Raw genomic sequence first — 21225 nt, 5'->3', positions numbered from 1 at the left:
TTACAAGGGATAGTGGTATTTACTGTTTGCTGGTGGTGATTTTCCCACCATAGCTTAGCTCCTTATTTGGGGGGCTTACTGACATTTGATGCAAGAAAAACTGATGTAATGGCATCGGCTGCCTAGTTTTATACCCCTGACTACCTGACGTCAGTCCTGGAGCGACAGCAACCGACGCAGAAATACTAAGTCTGATATTCGGGCCGACAGGTGGCTACCTGCAGGCAGATAACCCAAGTGTGATGCCTGCAACAGTGAATACACTCTAGCGTCTACATTTATGGTAAGCGTACATAACTGTACTTTTTGGGCCCTTGCGCTACCACCTCTCGTGGTTCTAATGGTACTGTTGCCGAAGTCCAGTTGGTTAGTCAGGTGCCCTGGCATTTTTCTGTTCTTGGTCAGCAAATTCGATCTGAGGGTTTGAAGGTAGAAAAGGATTTTGGGAGTTGGAGGAGTTCGAGCCTTGAATCTGCTCTTTAAAGTTCCGGACTGTATCTGACATTGGATCCAAGACCCAGATGTGATGAATAATGAAACACAGTTGTGGTAAGTACATAAGTATTTTTTTCTTCAGAAATTTTGAAAAACTGGCATTTCCACTTTTTGTTTTCATTGACTTTTGATGACGTCTGATTGCAGAAGCTTTCATTTTATGTGGATATAGAAAATGATTTTTTTCTGTTACTGAAGGTAGGTTTTGTTTTTATGCTATTAAAGTGAAAAAAAATCTTTATTCCAGGAGGGAGGAAACTTATTGGCCAGAGGCTAAGCGTATGGCCATGGATGACCGTTACAGCCATGGCTCAACAGAGTTCAGCCGTCCTGAACGCTTTAGTGATTTTGACCATAGGGACCGTACTACAGAAAGGTCAGTTAACACATGAGAAGAGAAGATTCCGTACATTTTATTCATTTTTTCGTTCTTTCTGATCTGCTTTTGTAAAATACCTTGGTGTTTAAAATGTACATATCTAGCCATCTCTTATTTTGAGGCACAGCCTCGTATGTAGTTTGCCTAGTCCTATATTGTCAAGTACTAATATTTGAAAATGTGGTTTTGCCTCTTCCTACTATGAGATTGGGCCAGGTGCTCTGTGTAATTTTTTTTTAATAGTGGGTGCTGGTGTTAGAGTTTAGCTTTTCTTAGCATCTTTAGCTGGGACTTGGTATATTGAAAAAATTGAGTATGAGGATAAAGTTAGTGCTTATTAAAAATGAATAGTACACTACTTGGATTTTGGTTTGAGGTAGCAGAAGACAAAAAAAAAAAAAGTTCTGGTAATCTAACATTCAGTGTTGGTGCCCTACACCTTGAAGGAGGGGGTAGGCTAGGTTTTGTTAGTGATGGGGAACTGCCGAAGTAACATCCTTAATGATTGGGAATTCACTTCAGGGGTGTGTCTGCTCATCAGGCCTGTTTTCTAGAACTGTGTATGTTCACAGTATGCATTGCCTTCTCCCCATTCTCCCAGCAGTTCTTATTTCACATGTACAAGTTTTGGAGTATCTTTGTTTTTTTTCCAAAATGTGTTTTGCATAAGACTTTCTTAAGACCAGTGCTAACTGTAATACAAGATTTTGTGAAATTTGAGTACATGCTGTCTGTTTCTGAAGGTTTTAACAGGTGTTCTTATGTTAAACAGATTTCCGCCAAACTATTTTTTCTATTACTGCCTTATCTTTCTGGTGAGAATTACTTAATGTAAGGAGTGGTCTTTTTCTCAAGAGACCATTCAAAAGTTAGAGCTAGTAATTTAAATTTTTTTTCATAATGCAGTTGCAATACTCAGACTCTTGGTTTTCCCGTCTGCAAAAGACTATGGGCAGCCCAGCTCCCAGAAGTTCTCATGTCCCCCATCCCTGGTGTGAAAGGCTCCCTTCTACACAGAAGTAAAGTTATTACTGGCATAAGGTTACTGGCGTAGCTTTTCAGGTCTTTCTTGCTGCATTTCACACGAGCACCCTGAGTTTCCATTTGTGTTAATTTGTCCAGTGAATTGACCTGCTTCCAGAGTTGTCAGATGAGTGTCTTTGCTTACTACTATTATACTTTACCAGTGCTATTTGTTGAGGTATGACTCTAAGGTTAGTAGTCTTGGGAACAGAAAGAGATTTTTCGAAGGGGGAATACATCTGGTCTGCATTTGCCACGTTGTATGTCACTTCATACTCGCAGCTTTCTGTAGAAGAAACATGGGTCTCCTGGGAGTCATCTGAAGGAGAAAGGATATGTAAGGCTGACAACACTTGCATCAGAGTGTAACAGACCCCCCTAGGCTGGTAGACACCTAGAGATGCGTTGTCTTCACTACCACTGTTTCTTGTGCCTGGCTTTGCTGAGGTTACAGGTGACCCTAAAGAGGCTGCCATGCCATTGGCGGTTAGGACTTCCTCACAAGCCTTGACCCCTTAAATTATTCATGGAATTTCCCCCCATGCTTTGTAAATCTGACGTTTGCATTATTGTTTGCCCAGGCAAGGGCTGCATTTCCACTGTGTAAAGTAAGAGGGTGAGGGCATCTGGATTGAGTTCTTTGGCTTCCTTTTCCTTACCAAGGCATCTCAGGCATACTGTAGTCCCAAGCATAGGCCCAAGACTCTTAAGCCTAAACTGACTTTAAACAGTTTGTCAGCCTGGCTAGGCTCCTTAAGAACTCAGTTTGGCCATTATTTTATTGATGTTTCTGAAATTTAGACTGCCAGTTTCTGAAGAAAGCAGTGTCAGATGTGCTCTCAATGAAAAGATAAGTGGAGCCTTCTCCTCAAAGGGTCTCTGATATCACAGACTCTGGTGGAAGAAGTGGTTTATTTTAACCAAATGTCTCCACTCCGGTACTGAACTATGACACCCTCTCCTTCATCCTCACCACCTCATTTGGAGATCTCCTTCACATCTGAGAAGCAAGAATTATCTCAAGAACAGATAGATGTCCTTCTATTCCTATGTTAGAGTATTCTTATTGTGGGATTTTCTGCCTCAGGCTCAGGTACATCGGCTCCTATACAAAAGCTTCAGCTTGGCTTATTAGCTGTGTGGGACGTCACACATAGGGCCATAAACCAAGGTCCTTAAATGTGACGTCTGCATGCACGGACCTCAGAACTTTTCAGCTGCAGACCGATGCATCGTTTGCTTCACTCCTTCAACCCAAACATCTAAACAGCTAAGTACCCCGTTGGGTTTTTTCTTCTGTTGTCTTATTAAGGTTGGTTTGATGTCCTTCAAGGATGCATCTGCAGTCATAACAAATGGGTTGTCCTGTCGTCAGGCAGCCCTTCGGTCGGCCGGATTCCAAAGTCTGAGTCCGGCTTCGGCTGATGTCGCACTTCACCTGACGTCATCTCTGCTGGTCTTCTGGTATAAAGGCATCAGCCGACGCCATTTTCCTCAGTCTTTCTTGCCGCGTGGCGCCCGAAGCAGAAGCTGTTCGCAAGTGCCGGTCGGTCAGATCCAGAGATTACTACTACCGAATACTACTTCGAAGACTTCTAAAAGCTAAGTACCCCGTTGGGGACTCTTTCTTGCCTCAGCCGATGTCAGAAAAAGTCAATAACTGTTTAACTTGTGGGAAACAAATACCTCATAAAGATTTCCACTCTTACTGCCTGCCTTGCTTAGGCCCAGACCACGACGTAGCAGCCTGTTCGGCCTGTGCTTCCTTCAACCGACTAACGCTTAGGCGTCGGTCGGAGTTTGCTGAACAGTTTTTCGGCTCAGATTTTGCGTACATTATGCCGTCGGATCCTCCGACTACCCAAATTGTTAAAAAACGCAAAGAAAGACAGACACTCGCGATCCGCGGTTTCGGCCGAAACCACGGTTAAGCAAGCCGCAAGTGTCTCTGTTTCGGCCGAAACCGAGAAAGCCGGTCAATCTTCAGCCGAATCCATGACTACTACTGAGGCTCCTGCTACCTTAGTTGAATCGGCCTCAGAAGTTTTGCCTACAATTGTGGTTCCTAGTGATTTGTCAGACACCATCCCTTTGGATGTCTCTACCCCAGCACGTGGTGCTGCTAGGCCTCCTGCAGCCATGTCTATTAAGGCCTTTGCCAGGGCTAAAGCAGCCAAAACTGTTAAATCAGTGCCTGCTAAGCCCCCTTCACACAGGCCCACTTCTAGTTCACAAATGCTTACTCTGGCAGAGGATTTAATATCCTTAATTAGAGGATCCCAATCTCACCCAGACAGGGCCTCTCAGCCCCAGAAAGAGATCTAGGGCAGAGCCCCGAGCCAGTGTCCTCTGATGATTCTGCGGATGACTCAGACATTACAGACCAGCCAGAGGCTCCTTTTTCTACTTATGAAGATTCAGATGCTGAAGAATCCATTCCATCTTCCTCTCCACCAGAGGAATTTTCCTTTGGGGAAACCTTACATGCCATGAGAGAACAATTCCAATGGCAGGGACAAGATTTCTCAGATTCAAGAAAAAGGCTTAGGACATTTCTGCACTTACCACAACATAGGCCCTTAGCTATACCTCCAGTACTGCCTGTTGTGGATGATGCATTTAATGATGTTTGCACCACTCCTGATACTTTACCTCCAGCCCCTGCCAAACCAGATAGATTTTACAGGGTGCCAGACACTCATCACCACCTATACAAGGCCCCACTTGCAGATCCTGAGACTATATCCCAGGGGCCTAAGGCAGTAGCCTCGACCTCAGCAAAAAACCCTATTCCTTCTGAAAGGGAATCCAGGTCCTTAGAGATGGGGAAAAAGTTTACACCTCTGCTACTCTCTCAGCTAGAGCTTTAAACTGTCAGTTTCATATGATCCAATACCAAGAGTTTATGCTTGATCAGTTAACTAAGAAGCTGTCCTCTGATGACTCCTTAGATAAGAAATATGTTTTAGAAATGGTAAATAACATCCAACAGGTTAGTAACCATTCTTTAAAATGTGGCTATGATGCACTGGAGGCTTCATTTAGATCAGCCATGACTGGCACAGTGATAAGAAGGCATGCATGGTTGAAAGAACAGGCCTTGCCGGATCATGTTAAAGCAAAGCTGTTAGATGCTCCTATGGATAAGACCAGTCTATTTGGTACACCTGCTCAGCAAGTAATGAAGAAAATGGAAGAGAAGGCAAAATCTGTACAAACAGTTAAGGATTTCTTACAGGTTCAGCCCCCAAGGTTTAGCAGGAACTGGCCTGCCAAAAATTGGTCCTTTCCAGACTCCTCAAAATCTCAGAGGCAGGAATAGACGCAGAAATCAATCCAGAGGAGGTGCCTACAGAGGACGACAGTGGCATGGCAATAACCGAGGCACAGACACAACCACTGCCACTACAACAGGACAATCACAGTGACTTTGCTCTGACACCGCCTACCAGGGAACAAATAGCAGCACCTTTAGGCGGAAAGTTAGCCATATTTTCAAAAAATTGGCACTATATCCCAAAAGACAAGTGGATTTTGCAAACCATAGACCAAGGCTACAGGTTCCACTTCCACACCTTACCAGTAAAAAGAGGAATGCCAAACCTACCTCCAAATCAAAAAACAGAAGCTCTAAAGCAGATAGCGGAATTAACAAAGATGAGAAGTGTGGAAAGAGTACCTATAACAGAACAGGGCAAAGGATTCTACTCCAGACTCTTCCTAGTACCAAGGAAAGAGAAAAGTTGGAGACCTATTCTCGACCTGTCCATCTTAAACACATACATCATTGTCCCAAAATTCAAAATGCTGACCCTACAGCAACTTCTTCCCATGCTGGGCAAGGAGTGTTGGCTGGTAACTGTAGATCTCAAGGAGGCATACCTGCACGTCCCCATACGACCAAATTGCAGAAGATACCTCAGATTTCTTGCAGGATCAGAGCATTATCAATTCTCAGCATTGCCCTTTGGCTTATCTACTGCCCAGAGTATTCACAAAATGCCTGGCATCAGTAATCGCTCACTGCAGGCTACAGGGAATCCAAATTTATCCATACCTGGGCGACTGCCTGTTACAAGCGGACAACAAAAGCAAGCTGACAACAGATTTACAAAGAGTCATTTGCTTACTACAAGCCCTGGGATACACAGTCAATTTACAAAAGTCAAGACTGATACCATCCCAAACAAGAACATTCTTGGGTGCGGAATTGGACACAGTAAAACAAATGGCATTACTAACGGCAGAAAAACAAAAACAACTCCCTCTTTACTTCTTGGCATTAACAAAGCAGAACAAACTAACAGCAAGAAAAGTACTGCAGGCCTTGGGCTTCATGGCATCATGCATAATCTTGGTCCCACATGCCAGACTGCATATGAGAAAGCTACAGTGGTACCTAAAGAATTTATGGTCTCAACACAAGCACAGCTTAGAAACCGAAATCCCACTAATCCCATGCCTGAAACAGGAGTTCCTATGGTGGGCTCAAGCATGCCAGTCAAACCCAGGCTTACCCTTCCACAACATTCAAGCAAGCCAAACCATCACAACAGCGCCTCAGACCTAGGCTGGGGCGCACATGTTGGACAAATGCATACAAGGATTGTGGACTCAAGACCAGCTGCACCTGCACATAAACCAAAAAGAAATGCTGGCAGTAAAACTAGCAATCCAGAAATTCAGACCATTCCTCAAAGAAGGCCATTTAATGATAAGGACAGACAACACCACAGTCATGTGGTACATCAACAAACAGGGAGGCACTCATTCATACCCACTATGCAGAATGACTCTGGACCTTTGGAATATGGCTCTGAGCTACAACATCCAGTTACAGGCAATATTTGTGCGGAAAAGAAAACACCCTAGCAGACATGTTAAGCAGAACCACCTCGGATGCTCACAAATGGATGCTACACCCGGACATCTTCAAGGCCATCACAAAGAAATGGGGAATGCCACAAATAGACCTATTCGCATCCCCACTCAATCACCAGCTGAAAAATTTTGCACAAGGACATACCACCCACTTGCATGGAAGGTGGACTCTCTATCCTTCAGTTGGAAAGGCCTGACAGCATATGCATTTCCACCTCTTCCTTTGATGCACAAGGTACTACTGAAAATCAGAGAGGAATGCCCAAGGATAATCCTGATAGCTCCGAATTGGCCAAGACAACACTGGTATCCATTGCTGAGGAGCATGTCTCGGGGGAGAATGTGGTCAATACCCCTGATGCCTTTGATGTTAACTCAGAACAACTACAACATCATGCACCCAAACCTAAAAACCTTGCAACTGACTGCTTGGAACATCACATAGCAGCATCTAACCCAGACCTATCCCAAAGGGTTAAAGACATTATCCTTGAAGCACGCAGACCTTCAACAAGAAGGAACTATGCAGGAAAATGGAAAAGGTCATTTGGAGTGCTGAAAGAGGAAAAGATGTCGAACATAGATATTGCTAACATCCTGGAGTACTTGGCAGAGCTTCTACACACAGGCCTGTCCTATTCCTCCATCAAGATACATGCATCAGCTATTTCAGCAGAGTACAGCTTCGATCCACCTGTCTTTTTGCATCCTCTACTCAGGCAGTTCCTCAGAGGGATCAAGAATGTAAAACCTCCTAGGAAACCACCATTGCCAGCATGGGACTTGAACTTTGTGCTAGAATAATTAACACTCCCTCCATTTGAACCAGCAGCAACAGCAGATCTTCAACACCTATCATGGAAAACTGCTTTCCTACTGGCAATTACTTCAGCAAGGAGGGTTTGAACTACAGGCCTTAATGGCAGTACAACCCTTCCTAATCTTCCATCAAGATAGGGTGTCCATGAGAACTAATCCTACATTTATGCCTAAGGTGGTATCCAGAGTGTCTTTAAACCAGGCAATCCACCTACCTACCTTCTTTCCCAACCCACAGAACAAGGGGGAAAGACTGCTGCATACCTTGGATGTACATAGACAGTTACGCTACTACCTGGACAGAACCAAAGGTAACAGAAAAACTGACCAGCTTTTAGTAGCCTATGCAACAGGAAGGGAAGGAAAAGCAATTTCCAAACAGACAGTCTCTAAATGGATAGGAAATTGCATAAGATTCTGTTACTCCTACCATGGAAAACCAATTCCACAGAACATGAGACCTCATTCTACAAGGGCAACAGCCACTACCACAGCTTTCTTACGAGGAGTGGCAACCAAGGACATTACTGAGGCGGCTACTTGGACCTCTGTGCATACATTTGCCAAGCATTATAATCTACCTCTACACTCTAGATCCCGAGCAGGGTTTGCCACTGCTGTACTGCAAGGGATCCTAACTACACCATAATTTTTTTTCTTCCTCCACCCCTAGTTTGGCTATGGTATTCTACCCATTTGTTATGACTGCAGATGCATCCTTGAAGGACATAGTACAGTTTTGTACCTACCATAAATGTAGATGTCAGAACAGGATAGCATCTGCAGTCAGGATTACCCTCCTCCTTCCCTCTGTGGTACTCCTAGGGTATTTACCCTCCTAATAGCTAGCTAGGGGGGAGTCTCTTATGGTGTATTTGTTTGTATATATGTACATACATGCTTATTTGTTGTGTTTGCCTTCTACTTTTTTGGAAACATTGGCATTTATCCAAAATTTAGCTTTCCAAGAGGGCAACTGGCATCTGGGGCAAGAAACACTGAGGAAAATGGCGTCGGCTGATGCCTTTATACCCGAAGACCAGCAGAGATGACATCGGGTGAAGTGCGACATCAGCCGAAGCCGGACCCAGACTTTGGAATCCGGCCGACCGAAGGGCTGCCTGACGACAGGACAACCCATTTGTTATGACTGCAGATGCTATCCTGTTCGGACATCTACGTTTATGGTAGGTACAAAACTGTACTTTATAGCTAGCTATAGCCGATGTCAGCAAAAAAGGGTAAATGCCACTGCGGGTGCCAGTTTCCCCATAAAGACTCGCATGACCGCTGCATTTTTTGCTTAGGCCGGAAACACGACCACAACACCTGCTCCACTTGCCAATTATTTGTACGCATGACCCTGGGCAGCCGTCTGGCTGCCCTTAATCTTTATTTGCAGAACCAATGACTTAAACTTTAGCCCTTAGGATGGATCCCAGCTCAGAGGCATCGACCGAGCCTCCGCGTAGAAAGGCCAAGTTTCCTAGGCCCTCTTCCTCTGCTGCTCTGCTACTGGATGCCCTGCCATCTTCCAATTTAGGAGTTGAGGGGTACTCATAAGAGTCTACTTCAGCGGTGACCTTTGGGAAGCAGTTTTGTAGCAGATGACTGGCACGTCCTCTGAGCCAGCCCAGACCCTGACTACCATTGGGTTCGAGGGGAAGTCAGACTTAGAGCCTCCAACCGGGATCCCTCCTTTGGAAGCTACTTCTGTTATATCCGCATCCAACTCCAGGCCTACGCCGAAGTCCACTCCATCCAAAAGAAAACAAAAGGCCAAACATGTGACCATGACTAAGGAAGGCCTACCTGACTGGCAGTCCCTCACTTCTCTTCGATGCAGGCCTTTATGGCCCTCAGGCCTTCAGCCTCATCTCCCTCAACTCTACCACTAAGCCCTAGACCTGCTTCTACTTCTCTCCCCCTTCCAACCTCTCAGGACAGGAAGAAGAGCAAGACACTGATGACTCCTCTTCTGAGTAATCCATATGTTACACCACACGTATTGCTTCCCCTCAGGAGTACTACTCTTATATGAAGAATCTGTTGAGGGAGAGACTCCTCCAGAGGATATTACTTTTGGTGAAACTATCACCAGAAATGAAAGAATATTTCAAATGGGACACCTCTCAAATGTCTGAAACCCAGAAAAGGTACTTTGAACTGTTACAGGTAGAATCCCCCTCACCTTCTGCTATCCCACCTGTTATCCCTGCATACTTGAAAGCTTTTACCTCTGCATCTGAGACCTAAACTGTCAGTCACCTGCCCGTAATTGCCCAGACCGCTTTTATTAGCTGCATTCAGTCTGTCTCACTGTTACCCACTGACAAAGATAGCAAATGTATGGATAGGATTGGTAAGAAGGTCTACATCTCTTCCACTTTGGCTTTTAGAGCCATCAACTGTTAAACTCGTATGTCCAAATTTGCTTTGGACCTGGTCTCTCAAGCTGTTACCTTAGTAGCCAGTACTCCTGACTGCCCCACTAAAGCTGACATTTCTTCAAAACTTTCTCTGGCTGCCCAAATAGCCAGACACACTATCAGATGCAGCTATGATGCTGCAAAGGCTTCTGCTTGCTCTGCAACATCTGCCTCTGTTCTCAGGAGATATTCCTGGCTTAGACTTCAGCACCTAGCAGAGGACTTTAAGATTGTGGATGCCCCCCCCCTGGACCCCAATTTCCTCTTTGGAAAACTATCTGTTCAAGAACCTGCAAGAAAGGAGTAAGAAATTGCAAGACATCAAACATTTATTGGTGTCACCCATCCCCAAATACTATAGGAACTACCTGGCTAAGGCCACTTTTGTCAGACCGTAACCCAGCCCTTGCTGGATCTGCCTCTTCCAGGCCTAGAAGAGGTACCTGAAGACCAACCTCTTCCATGACATTTGCCCCGCAGCCTCCCCCAAGGTAGCTCTTTCAAGACAGAGAAGACCTCAACAATGCGCGACCGCCTTGCCCCCCTTCCCCTCTCTGCCCGTGTGTCTCACTGCCTGCCCTTTTGGGAAACCATCACCACAGACAGATGGGTCTTGGCCATCATCCAAAAAGGATACTTCCGTTCCTGGAAAGAAAGGCCACCCCTAAGAAGCATTGCCTCCCCCCAGAAATCAAAAGGCATCTTTTGCCACGAGTGCTGACAGACCTTCTGAACTTGGGTACCATAGAACCTGTCTCCTCAGGACAGGAAGGAAAAGGCTTCTAATCTCGATTGTTCCTGGTCCCCAAAAAGGATGGGCCATGGAGACCTATTCTAGACCTTCCCTTCCTAAATCTGCCACCTTCAGAATGCTGTCACTCCCAGGTCTCCTTCCTCTCATACCTTCCAAGGCTTTCATGGCCTCATTGGACCCAAGAGGCTTACTTGCACATTCCCATACTACCCTCACACAGAAAATATTTACATTTCTCTGGACTCTCCTCTCATTTTCAATTTACTGCCTTGCCATTTGGTCTGTCCACTGCCCCCAGTCTCTTCACAAAATGCATGGCACCTCCCATTGGAAAATGCAGGGTATTTCTGTTTATCCCTACCTAGACGACATCCTGATCCTGGCAGACTGCAAAGAAACCCTTCCTGCCCATCTGCTATTCACCATTTACCTCCTACAAAATCTGAGGTTTACCCTCAACTTCCCAAAGTCTTCCCTAACCCCAGAGCAAGACTAGATATTTCTGGGTTGCAGAATCAGGACGGACGTAATGAAGGCTTTTCTTACCCCCAAGACAAAGGCAGGTCCATGACCTCCCATTTCAAAGTGCTGCTGCAGACTCATGTAATCACTGCAAGGCAATTCCTAAGGACCCTGGGTCTTATGGCTGCAACCATCCCTAAGCTTTCACTTGCCAGGTTGCTTATGCGAAAGCTACAGTGGTATCCATAAAACATTTGGTCCCAACACCAGCATCCCCTGGAACTAGAAATCACACACTTACCCCGCCTAAAGGCAGAGGTCCATTGGTGGATTCAACAAGTACAGCTCAATCCCGGCCTTACCCTTTAGCCCTCACTTCCAACTCAGGTAATGCAAGCAGATGCATCAGACTCAGGATGGGGAGCCACCTTGGCAACTTACAGGGTTTAAGCAGCATGGCACCCTTCACTGGAGGGCTGAACACATTGTGAGAGAAATGACAGCAGTTCTCCTGGCCCTGAAAACCTTCAGCCCCCTGCTTTTACCAGGTGTGCTCCTAATAGTTGCAGACAATACCACAGTTATGAACAAGGGCGTACCTCTTGTGCAGACTAGCATTGCGGATGTGGGATCTAGCCTCTCACTACAACCTGGCCCTGCAGGCATCCTACATCCCCTCGCAGTGCAACAAACGGGCAGACCTGAGCAGGACATCCTCCCCACAACACGAATGGATGCTGGAAAGGACAGTCTTCCTGGATATATATAATCCACCGGTGGGGCGCTTCTCAAATAGACCTCTTTGCCTCCCTCCAGAACAGACCACTATAGACCTTCTGCACCATGACCTACTTCCTTCTAGCCTGGAGAGTAGACGCTTTCAGCATCTCTTGGAAGGAGGAGTTTCTATATGCCTGTTCCCCTTCCCACTGATTCAAAAAGCCCTCCTGAAAATCAGGAGACACAAACCAAAAGGCCAAGGCAGCAGTGGTTTCCCCTACTTCACAATCTAGCCAAGGGCAATCACCACAAGTTACCCCACAAGGTGGACCTTCTGTCATAACCAAAGCGAACTCTCATCCACCCACACTTGCAGATGCTGTCACTGAGATTGTGGTTGATAAACTTTTAATTCCCTTCTGGCACCGCTACTCAGAGGACGTACTCAGTCCTGAGGGAGGCCAGGAAACCTACCACAAGAAAGTCATACCTAGCTAAATGGTAAAGATTCTCAAAATGGTGCCCCCCCACCCCCACCCCCAGGCCTAGCTTACATGTATTAGCTTATAAAAAGTGGACTAACATATTCTTCAGTTAAAGGTCATCTCTTTGCAGTCTCAGCCTCCCTACCCCTAGACCCCCCCCCCCCCCCAGCTAGCCAGATTTGATGGTACGTTTTCTACACATTAGGCCTCCTAAGAATACCCATCCCACCACCCTGGGACCTGAACTTCATTCTGAAAAAGCTAACCCAGCACCCATTTGAGCCTGCTGAGACAGCTACCCTTCAGATGTGTACATGGAAAACAATCCTGCTACTGGCCATAACTTCAGCCAGAAGGGTTTCAGAACTACAGGCCTTAATGGCCTGCCCCCCCTTCCTTACACTTCTTTCCACAATGACAAGGTGACACAACTAACCCCTCCCTCCTTCATGCCTAAGGTGGTCAACGATTTGTCATTAAACTAGTCTATTGACCTGCTCACTTTCTTCTTCTCTCCCAACAATGAAGGGGAAAGGATTCTTCACCTCCTGGATGTACACAGACAGTTGAGATTTCAACGAGGCACCTTCACAGCCCCTGACTACCGCTTTTTTTGGAACCACAGGCCGCCTTTGACTCCCACGTGGAGATGGCTGGGCCTTCGGGTACACCAGTCTTGAGACCTACCGAAATTAACCCTTTTGAGGGCTCCGGAGTAGCTGAACAAACCGCAGCTTCAGCGGGTGTTTTCAGGCCTACCCAGTTAACCATTAAATCTTCTGCTAAATCTAAACCAAAGATACAACTTCAGCATTCACCAGCACAGGCCTCCATGCCTAAGAAACAGATGCTCAAAATGGCCGAAGACCTAATTACTCTGATCAGGGGGTCCCACCCTCCTCCTGATAAAAGGCCTAGACAGGATGCAGACTGACTCATCCCACCAGGTGTCCATCTCCTCAGATTCATCCTCAGACCTAGGATACTCTTTACCCCTTATGAAGATTCTGATGCTGAGGAATCCATTCCTTCAGCCTCTCCACCAGAGGACTACTCCTTTGGGGAGACCTTGCATACCATGCGGGAGCATTTCCATTGGGAGAGCCAGGATTACTCTGAATCCAAGAAAAGGCTCAGAGATTACCTTTTATTACCTCAACACAGACCCCTTGCTATTCCGCCAGTGTTAGACATTGTGGATGATGTTTATGCTGAATCCAATTTAAATCCTGATTTTTTACCTCCAGCTCCAGTTAAACCAGACAGATATTACAGTGTCCCTGACTCTCACAAATTCCTTTATAAAAGCCCTGTTGCTGACCCTGAAACCATTTCCCAGGGTCCCGAAGGGGTAAAGGCCTCTACAGCAAAAAATCCAGTCCCCTCTGATAGAGATTCCAGGGTATTAGGCAGATGGGAGAAAAAAGTATAGACATCTGCAACTTTAGCAATGAGAGCACTAAATTGCCAGTTTCGCATGCTTAAATATCAGCAATATTTGATGTCTCAGTTGAAACAAAAAATGCTTCAAAATTCAGATCTTCTTAACTATAAGGAAATGCAGGATTTATTGCATGCAGCTGAACAAGTGGGAAAACATACTTTGCAATGTGATTTTGATTCCTTAGAGGCCTCCTGTAGAGCAGCAGTTACAGGGTCCGTCATTAGAAGGCATGCTTGGTTAAAAGAACAGACCTTACCAGATCATTTTAAAGTAAAGTTATTGGGTACACCCTCGCAGCAGGATGTTTTATTTGGAGTTAAGGCAGAAGAGGTAGTAAAGAAAATGGAGGATAAAGCAAAATCTATGCAAACATTGAAGGATTTCATACAGGTTCAGCCTCCTCGATTTAACAGAAATTGGCCAAGAAAAAGAATTGATCCTTTCCAGTTTGACAGACCTCAAAGGGGCAGATACAGATGTCCAAGAGGCAGAGGACAACCACAAGGTACTTACAGGCCTTGGCCTCGACAATGGGGTACTTCAACCCAGAAAGAAGAGGAAGACAGGCCTCAACCTTATAAAAAACAGACCCAATGACTTCCCACTACAGCTGCCAAACATCTCTCTCTTGGCAGCTCCCTTGGGGGGGGGGGGGGACTGACACTTCAGTCATAATTGGCATTTAATCACCAAAGACAAATGGGTTCTCTCAATATTGTGTCTCAAGGTTACAGGTTCCACTTTCACACTCTGCCAAGGTTAAAAGGAATTTCAAATCTGCCACCAAATCAATGAGCTTAAAGTGGCTCAAAGGCAAATTGCAGCACTCATGGACATGAGAGCTATTCAAGGGGTACCAAAATAGTAGCAAGGACAAGGATTTTACTCAAGACTCTTTCTGGTTCCCAGAAAGGACAAAGCCTGGAGGCCCATTCTGGATCTTTCTTCTCTAAATACTTACCTGGATGTTCCAAAATTCAAAATGTTGATACTACAGCAGCTTCTTCCCATGCTGGGCAAGAATGCTTGGCTAGTAACATTGGACCTCAAGGAGGCATACCTGCATGTCCCTATCAGATAAAATTGCAGAAGATACCTCCGCTTCATTGCAGGTTCAACGCATTATCAATTCTCTGCACTGCCCTTTGGCTTATCTGCTGCGCCCAGGGTCTTCACAAAATGCCTGGCACCAGTAATTGCATACTGCAGACAAAGAGGAATTCAAATAAACCCATACCTGGACGACTGCCTTATTCAAGCAGAAAGCAAGGACATTCTTTTAAAACATCTGGCATTTGTCAAACACCTAAGTTGCTAGGATACACAGTAAACGAAAAATCAAAACTAGTGTCCTCACAAAACACAATATTCCTGGGTGCCAGCTTGAATACAACGGCCCAGATGGCTTATCTCACGCCAGACAAGCAACAACAGCTGACGCAATATTTCAAAATAATGGCAACAAAGAGAACTCCCTGCAAGAAAAATTCTACAGGCCTTGGGATTCATGGCATCTTGCATACTACTAATATCATTTGCAAAACTGCATATGAGGAAATTACAATGGTACCTGAAAAGCGTATGGACTCAGCACAGCCACAGCTTGGAAACAATGATACCACTCATTCCCTGCCTTCAGCAGGAGTTTCTATGGTGGGCACTGGCATGTCACATCAACAAGGGTCAGCCTTTCACCTTACCCACAGCCAGGCAAACTATGACAACAGATGCATCGGACTATGCCTGGGGAGCACACATGGCAGGACAGTGCATTCAGGGCAAAGGGACTACAGATCAAAGGCATCTGCATATCAAAAAGAAATGCTAGCAGTGCAGAATGCCCTAACAGCTTTCAAGGACCTCTTACACCCAGGACAACTAATAAAGATGGACAATACCACAGTAATGTGGTACATAAACAAGCAAGGGGGCACATATTCCTACCCTCTATGCAGGCAAGCGGGCACACTTTCCTACCCTCTATGCAGGCAAGCAATGACCTTGTGGAACACAGCACTGTCTTACCAGGTTCAATTACAAGCACAATTCCTGCCAGGAAAGAAAAACACATTGGCAGACGACCTAAGCAGAAACATCATTGATCCACACGAATGGAAACTAGATCCACAATTATTTGCAACGATGGCTCAAAAATAGGGATGCCCAGACATAGATCTGTTTGCCAGCCCCCAAAACTACCAACTTCAAAAATTTTGCACAAGGACCTTCCATCCACAAGCTTGGAAAATGGACGCCCTCTCATTCAGCTGGAAAACATCAACGGTGTATGCCTTTCCTCCATTGCCTCTTCTAGCAAAGGTACTGCTGAAAGTCAGATTAGAGAGGCCACAAATGATGCTCATTGTACCAGACTGGCCACGCCAGCATTGGTATCCAGTTCTAAGGAACATGGTCCACGGCCCACCATGGATTTTTACCCCAAATTCCTCACCTGCTCACCCAGCGAGGCAATCCGATTCTACACAGCCAGCTCAAGACTTTAAACCTGGCTGCATGGCAAATTACCTAAACAACCAGCGAACACCTCTATCCAAAGCTGTTATGGATGTCATTCTGGAGGCCAGGAGGCCCAGCACCAGGAAAACCTATTCAGACAGATGGAAAAGATTTTGCGCCTGGAACCAGGCTAAAGGCCAAAATCCCCTTGATCCAAACATTCCTCAGATTCTACAGTATTTAACTGAGATGTTGCACAAAGGACTTTCCTTTTCATCTATTAAGATCCATGCGTTAGCAATTTCAGCTCATTACAACACGGATCCTCCTTTATTCTCACATCCACTCCTAAGACAGTACCTCAGAAGGGGATAAGAACATAAGACCGCCCAGGAGAGCACCAACACCTACTTGGGATCTCAACTTTGTTCTGGAAAAGCTTTCACTGCCGCCCTTTGAACCAGCTTTTTCAGCTGATTTAAAATTTATTTCTTGGAAAACTGCCCTGCTACTAGCAATAACCTCAGCTAGAAGAGTCTCAGAGCTACAGGCACTAATGGCAGTGGAGCCTTTCCTCATTTTTCATCAAGACAGAGTCTCTCTACGAACTTTAACCCTTCCTTTATGCCAAAGGTGGTATCCAGTGTGGCCGTAAACCAAACCATTCATTTGCCTACCTTTTTCCCAAATCTCCAGAACAAAGGAGAAAGACTCCTGCACTCTCTGGACATTCACAGGCAATTACGTTACTACTTGGATAAAACTAAGGCTTTCAGAAAATCTGACCAGCTCTTTGTAGCCTATGCTGCAGGATCACAAGGAAAAGCTATCTCAAAACAGACCATTTCTAAATGGATAGGGCATTGCATACGTTTCTGCTACACACATCATGGGAAACCGGTACCTGCTAACATTAGGTCCCAATCCACCAGGGCTTACAGCTACATCAGCAGCCTTTCTCAGGAGAGTGCCAACCAAGGATATTCTGGAAGCTGCAACTTGGAGTTCAGTGCACACCTTCACCAAACACCATCACTTACCTCTATATTCTAAGACTAGAGCTGGTTTTGCCACTGCAGTTTTGCAGGGCCTACTAGCTTCTTCTAACCCTGTTTAGCTCCACCACCCATCCTTAGCTTTGGGATTCAACCCAAGTGTGATGACTGCAGCAGGGTAACACGAACATAGTACAGTTTTATGCATTACCATAAATGTAGATGTTAGTGTTCACCCTGCTGCAGTCCAGGTTACCCTCCCTCCATCCCCTCTGAACTAGCTGAACTTATCTATACCACTCTATCCTATACAACCTCTGTGGTGTATTTGCTTGTGCCTGAAGGTATTGTTTTATTTTATATATATATATATATATATATATATATATATATATATATATATATATATATATATATATATATATATATATATATGGGGCAAGAAAAACTGAAGAAAAGGGTGTCTGATGCCTCTTATATACCCCTGGCGCACTGATGTCAGGGAAGAAGTGACAGCAACCGACGCCGGACCAAGACTTTGGAACTCAGGCCGACTGCGGGACCGCCTGACGGCAGGATAACCCAAGTGTGATGACTGCAGCAGGGTGAACACTCTAACATCTACATTTATGGTAGGTACAAAACTGTACTTTTCCCAGGCCCACTTTTCAGGGGTATTTCTCTCTCTGTAAAATTAGGCTGGAAATCCATAGAGAAAGCTAAAAACAATAAACAGTCATACTGAAAGTGCACATTTAAGCTAGAGCCAGGGGCAGAAAAAGGCAGGCATATAAAGTGACAGTGCCACTCCCTGTGAAGAGTTGTGACTTGTACCATCCCCTTGCCTATTCTTTCTGCCTTCACCCTGTGCAAATGCCTCTGCCTGGAGGTAAATTGATGCCCTTTTTGGATGACTTTAAGTATAGTAGGTAGATGCAGGAGAGCGTTTGAGAATGTCATCCTTTACAGAAATGCCTTCAGTTGTGTAAGAGCAGCAGCATCTTGCCTCACCCCTTTTTCAGAAGTTGCTGTTTCTGGGGTGAAAGATGAGGTACCAGAAAGGTGAGTTAAGTTTTTATTTTGATTCTAAGACTCTGGAGATGGATTTTGGACCTAATGAAAGCTCATTCTCCTCTTAATGTGCAGACTTCTTGTGCTTGCTTTATAGTTTTTCTCTTCATTATTCCTCCCATTGGATTTTAATGATAATGTTGTTCCTAAAGATCCATGTCAACAAGAACTTTAGACAAATCCTGAGACTTCAGATCTAACACTGTCATCAGTTTACTTCTTTGCCTGTTTGGTGAGCTCTACCTTATGATTTGTCTGGACTTTTGGTAGCCTTTTTATAGGTAGGTACTAGGCTATTGGCCCAAGGGCCTACGTAAGCCTAGCCAACAAGGTTCCCTGGTGTACGCCACCTAAGAAAGTTATTTTCCTGTGCCACTGTTGAGCAGAGACACAGAAGTGATCCCCGGGGTAGGTTTCCTTTTTCCCATCCACTCATCAAGATTTTTCTTGAGTGCTAATGAAGAACTTTGCTTGACATAGATGGGTAGCCTGTTCCAGAGTATGGGAAGTCTCTGGGACAGTAATCTGTCCCTCCAGTATGTCCTGTTTATTGTGGTGACGAGGTTTATGTCCCTAGGGCTTGTAGCTCTGAGGGATTGGGATTTCTTTAGGTGTAGCATGTCCAACAGCTCTGGGTTTGACATAGCTTTATATGTTAGGCAGAGATCACCTCGGAGTAGGCGATATGCTACAGAGTAAAGCTGGAGTTTATTGAGGTGGTCAGTGTAGGGCATTTGTTTGAGGCACTTCTGTGGCCTTTCCAACTGCTGCAGATGTCTTGTGAGGTATATTCTAAAAGGGGTGTTGTACTCTATAATGGGTCTAATGAGTGTTGAGTAGAGGGGAACTATGACCTCTCTTTTCCTGGATGAAAACCCTTTTATGATGAGGTGCGCCACGTAGAAGGACTTCCTGACTACTGTGGCGATGTGACTATCATAAGAGAGACTACTGTCCACCTGGGTCCCCAAGGTCTCTTATCACACATTTGGTGTGAAGTAAATTACTGCCTATGTATTAATTCATGGGTACAATGTTTTTACTAAAGGAGATGACACTGCACTTTTTGGCATTGAGCTTGAGGCCATGGCTCTGACACCAAGCATCTGTCTCAGTAAGGCCCTTCTGTAGGATGTCCACATCATTTGGGGACTTGTCTGTAGCTCCTAGTTAGCAGTCATCTGTGAACTTCGTTAGCCAGAGGCCTTCTGTGTTAGCGTGTACTTCAGAGAAGTAGATACAAAAGAGGAGAGGTCCCAGGACGGAACCCTGTTTTACTCCACTTGTCACTGCTTTGAGGTCAGATTTGGAGTCTGCAGCTTTTACAGTGTGGGTTCTGTCAATGAGCCAGTTGGCAACTCACCTTGTGACGTAGGGATTTATACCTGGTTTAGTGAGTTTAGCTGTAATTCCAGAATGGGGGATGGTGTTGAAAGTCTTGGTGAGGTCAAGATAGGCTGTGTGAACCACCTTACCTTCATCTACTGCTTTGGTGACTGCCTCAAAGAAGTCGATCAGGTTTAGGAGGCATGATCTGCCTTTCACAAACCCGAACTGGGCGGGGTCCAGAGTTTGGAAGTTACCAATGTCTTTGAGTTCAGTGATGATATGTTCCATGGCCTTGCAGACCAGGCTCGTCAGGCTAATAGGTCAATAGTTCCCGGGATCAGTGGTGGCTCCCCCTTTGTGGAGTGGGATAACTGTTGCTGTGCGCCATTCCGTGGGCATAAAGCCTGATGCGAGGCTATTGAACATGGTGCTTAAGTGGGGAGCCAGTTCGTTCTGAAGTCCGTGTAAAACGCAACCTGGGATGTTGTCCAGTCCCATGGATGCTGTGTTTTTGGCTTTAGAGTGTGCATCTTTTACCTGCGTAGTTGTGTTTACAGGGACTTTGCATTCTTCCTGTATAGATATGGGCCCTTTAAGGGGTTGAGAAGGGGACAAAGTTAGCACTGAACCTATCTGCCAGGATGTTGGCAATATCAGTTGGTTCTGTAATTTTCATGTCTTTGTGCTGTAACTCAGAGCAGATCTGGGTGTTGCCATCGAGATTCTTGACATAGCTATAGAATGCTTTGTGGTTGTCCTTGGAATTAGTGGCAATTTTATTTTTGTAGCTAATTTTGAAGGATCTTATAAGGGATCTCAGCTTCTTACTGAGGCTGACCACGGAGCTCCTCTACTCATGGGATTTTATTCTTTTGCAACAGTTTCTTCCTTCTGTTGTACAGTTTTTTTATGGTAGGGGACCACCAGATTGGCTTCCTTTTTTGGAGGATAGAGTCTTGGTTCTGTTTGGGATAGCACGATCCATGCACTCGTGTAAGTGCTTATAGAGTGCATTTGTGTAGGATTCAGCAGTTGTAACTGTATTGTCCATCTGCATGGGTGTCATGAAGTTCACCACTTCTGTTTTAAGCATGAAGTTGGCTTTGGCGAAAGTTTTTACTGTGGTTTCCTTAATGGGGTGGTGGAGGCGGGATGTGGATATCAAGAGTGATTAGCTTATGGTCTGATCGGACCAACGAGGAGTTGACTTCAGGTGTGGAACACCGGCCACTCATGTTGGTAATGACTAGGTCTAGGATATTGTTGCCCCTGGTGGGGGTGTGGATAAGTTGATCCAGGGCATTGGAGTTTATGAATTCCAGAAAGCGTTGAGCTAAGGAGTTGGTACACGAGTAGTTTTCCTATTTAATGGTGAGGTAGTTAGTCGCCCATTATTAGGGTGTTTGGTTGAACCCTAATATTTTCCAGTACATCAAGAAAAGGAGTGGGAATCCTGGGGTATGGTGGGGTATCAGTAGCAAG

The 21225-nt window shown here is 45.3% G+C and overlaps 1 protein-coding gene across 2 annotated transcripts in view; it reads left to right on the top strand.

Moving 5' to 3' along the window:
• The window catches only part of LOC122817656 (scaffold attachment factor B2-like), a 1188489-nt gene that overhangs the window by 936201 nt on the left and 231063 nt on the right, over positions 1–21225 (top strand). For both annotated transcript variants that reach the window (XM_044090719.1, XM_044090720.1), the window contains exon 15: positions 743–871. In XM_044090719.1, the coding sequence (XP_043946654.1) occupies positions 743–871 (129 nt within the window). The remainder of the gene's footprint in view (positions 1–742; positions 872–21225) is intronic.

The sequence above is a fragment of the Protopterus annectens genome, chromosome 13.part0 (assembly GCF_019279795.1).
Source record: "Protopterus annectens isolate FY-2018-M chromosome 13.part0, PAN1.0, whole genome shotgun sequence".
Lineage (NCBI taxonomy): Eukaryota > Metazoa > Chordata > Ceratodontiformes > Protopteridae > Protopterus > Protopterus annectens.
The sequence above is the reverse complement of the archived record's forward strand: the minus strand, read 5'-3'. Positions and strand labels throughout refer to the sequence as shown.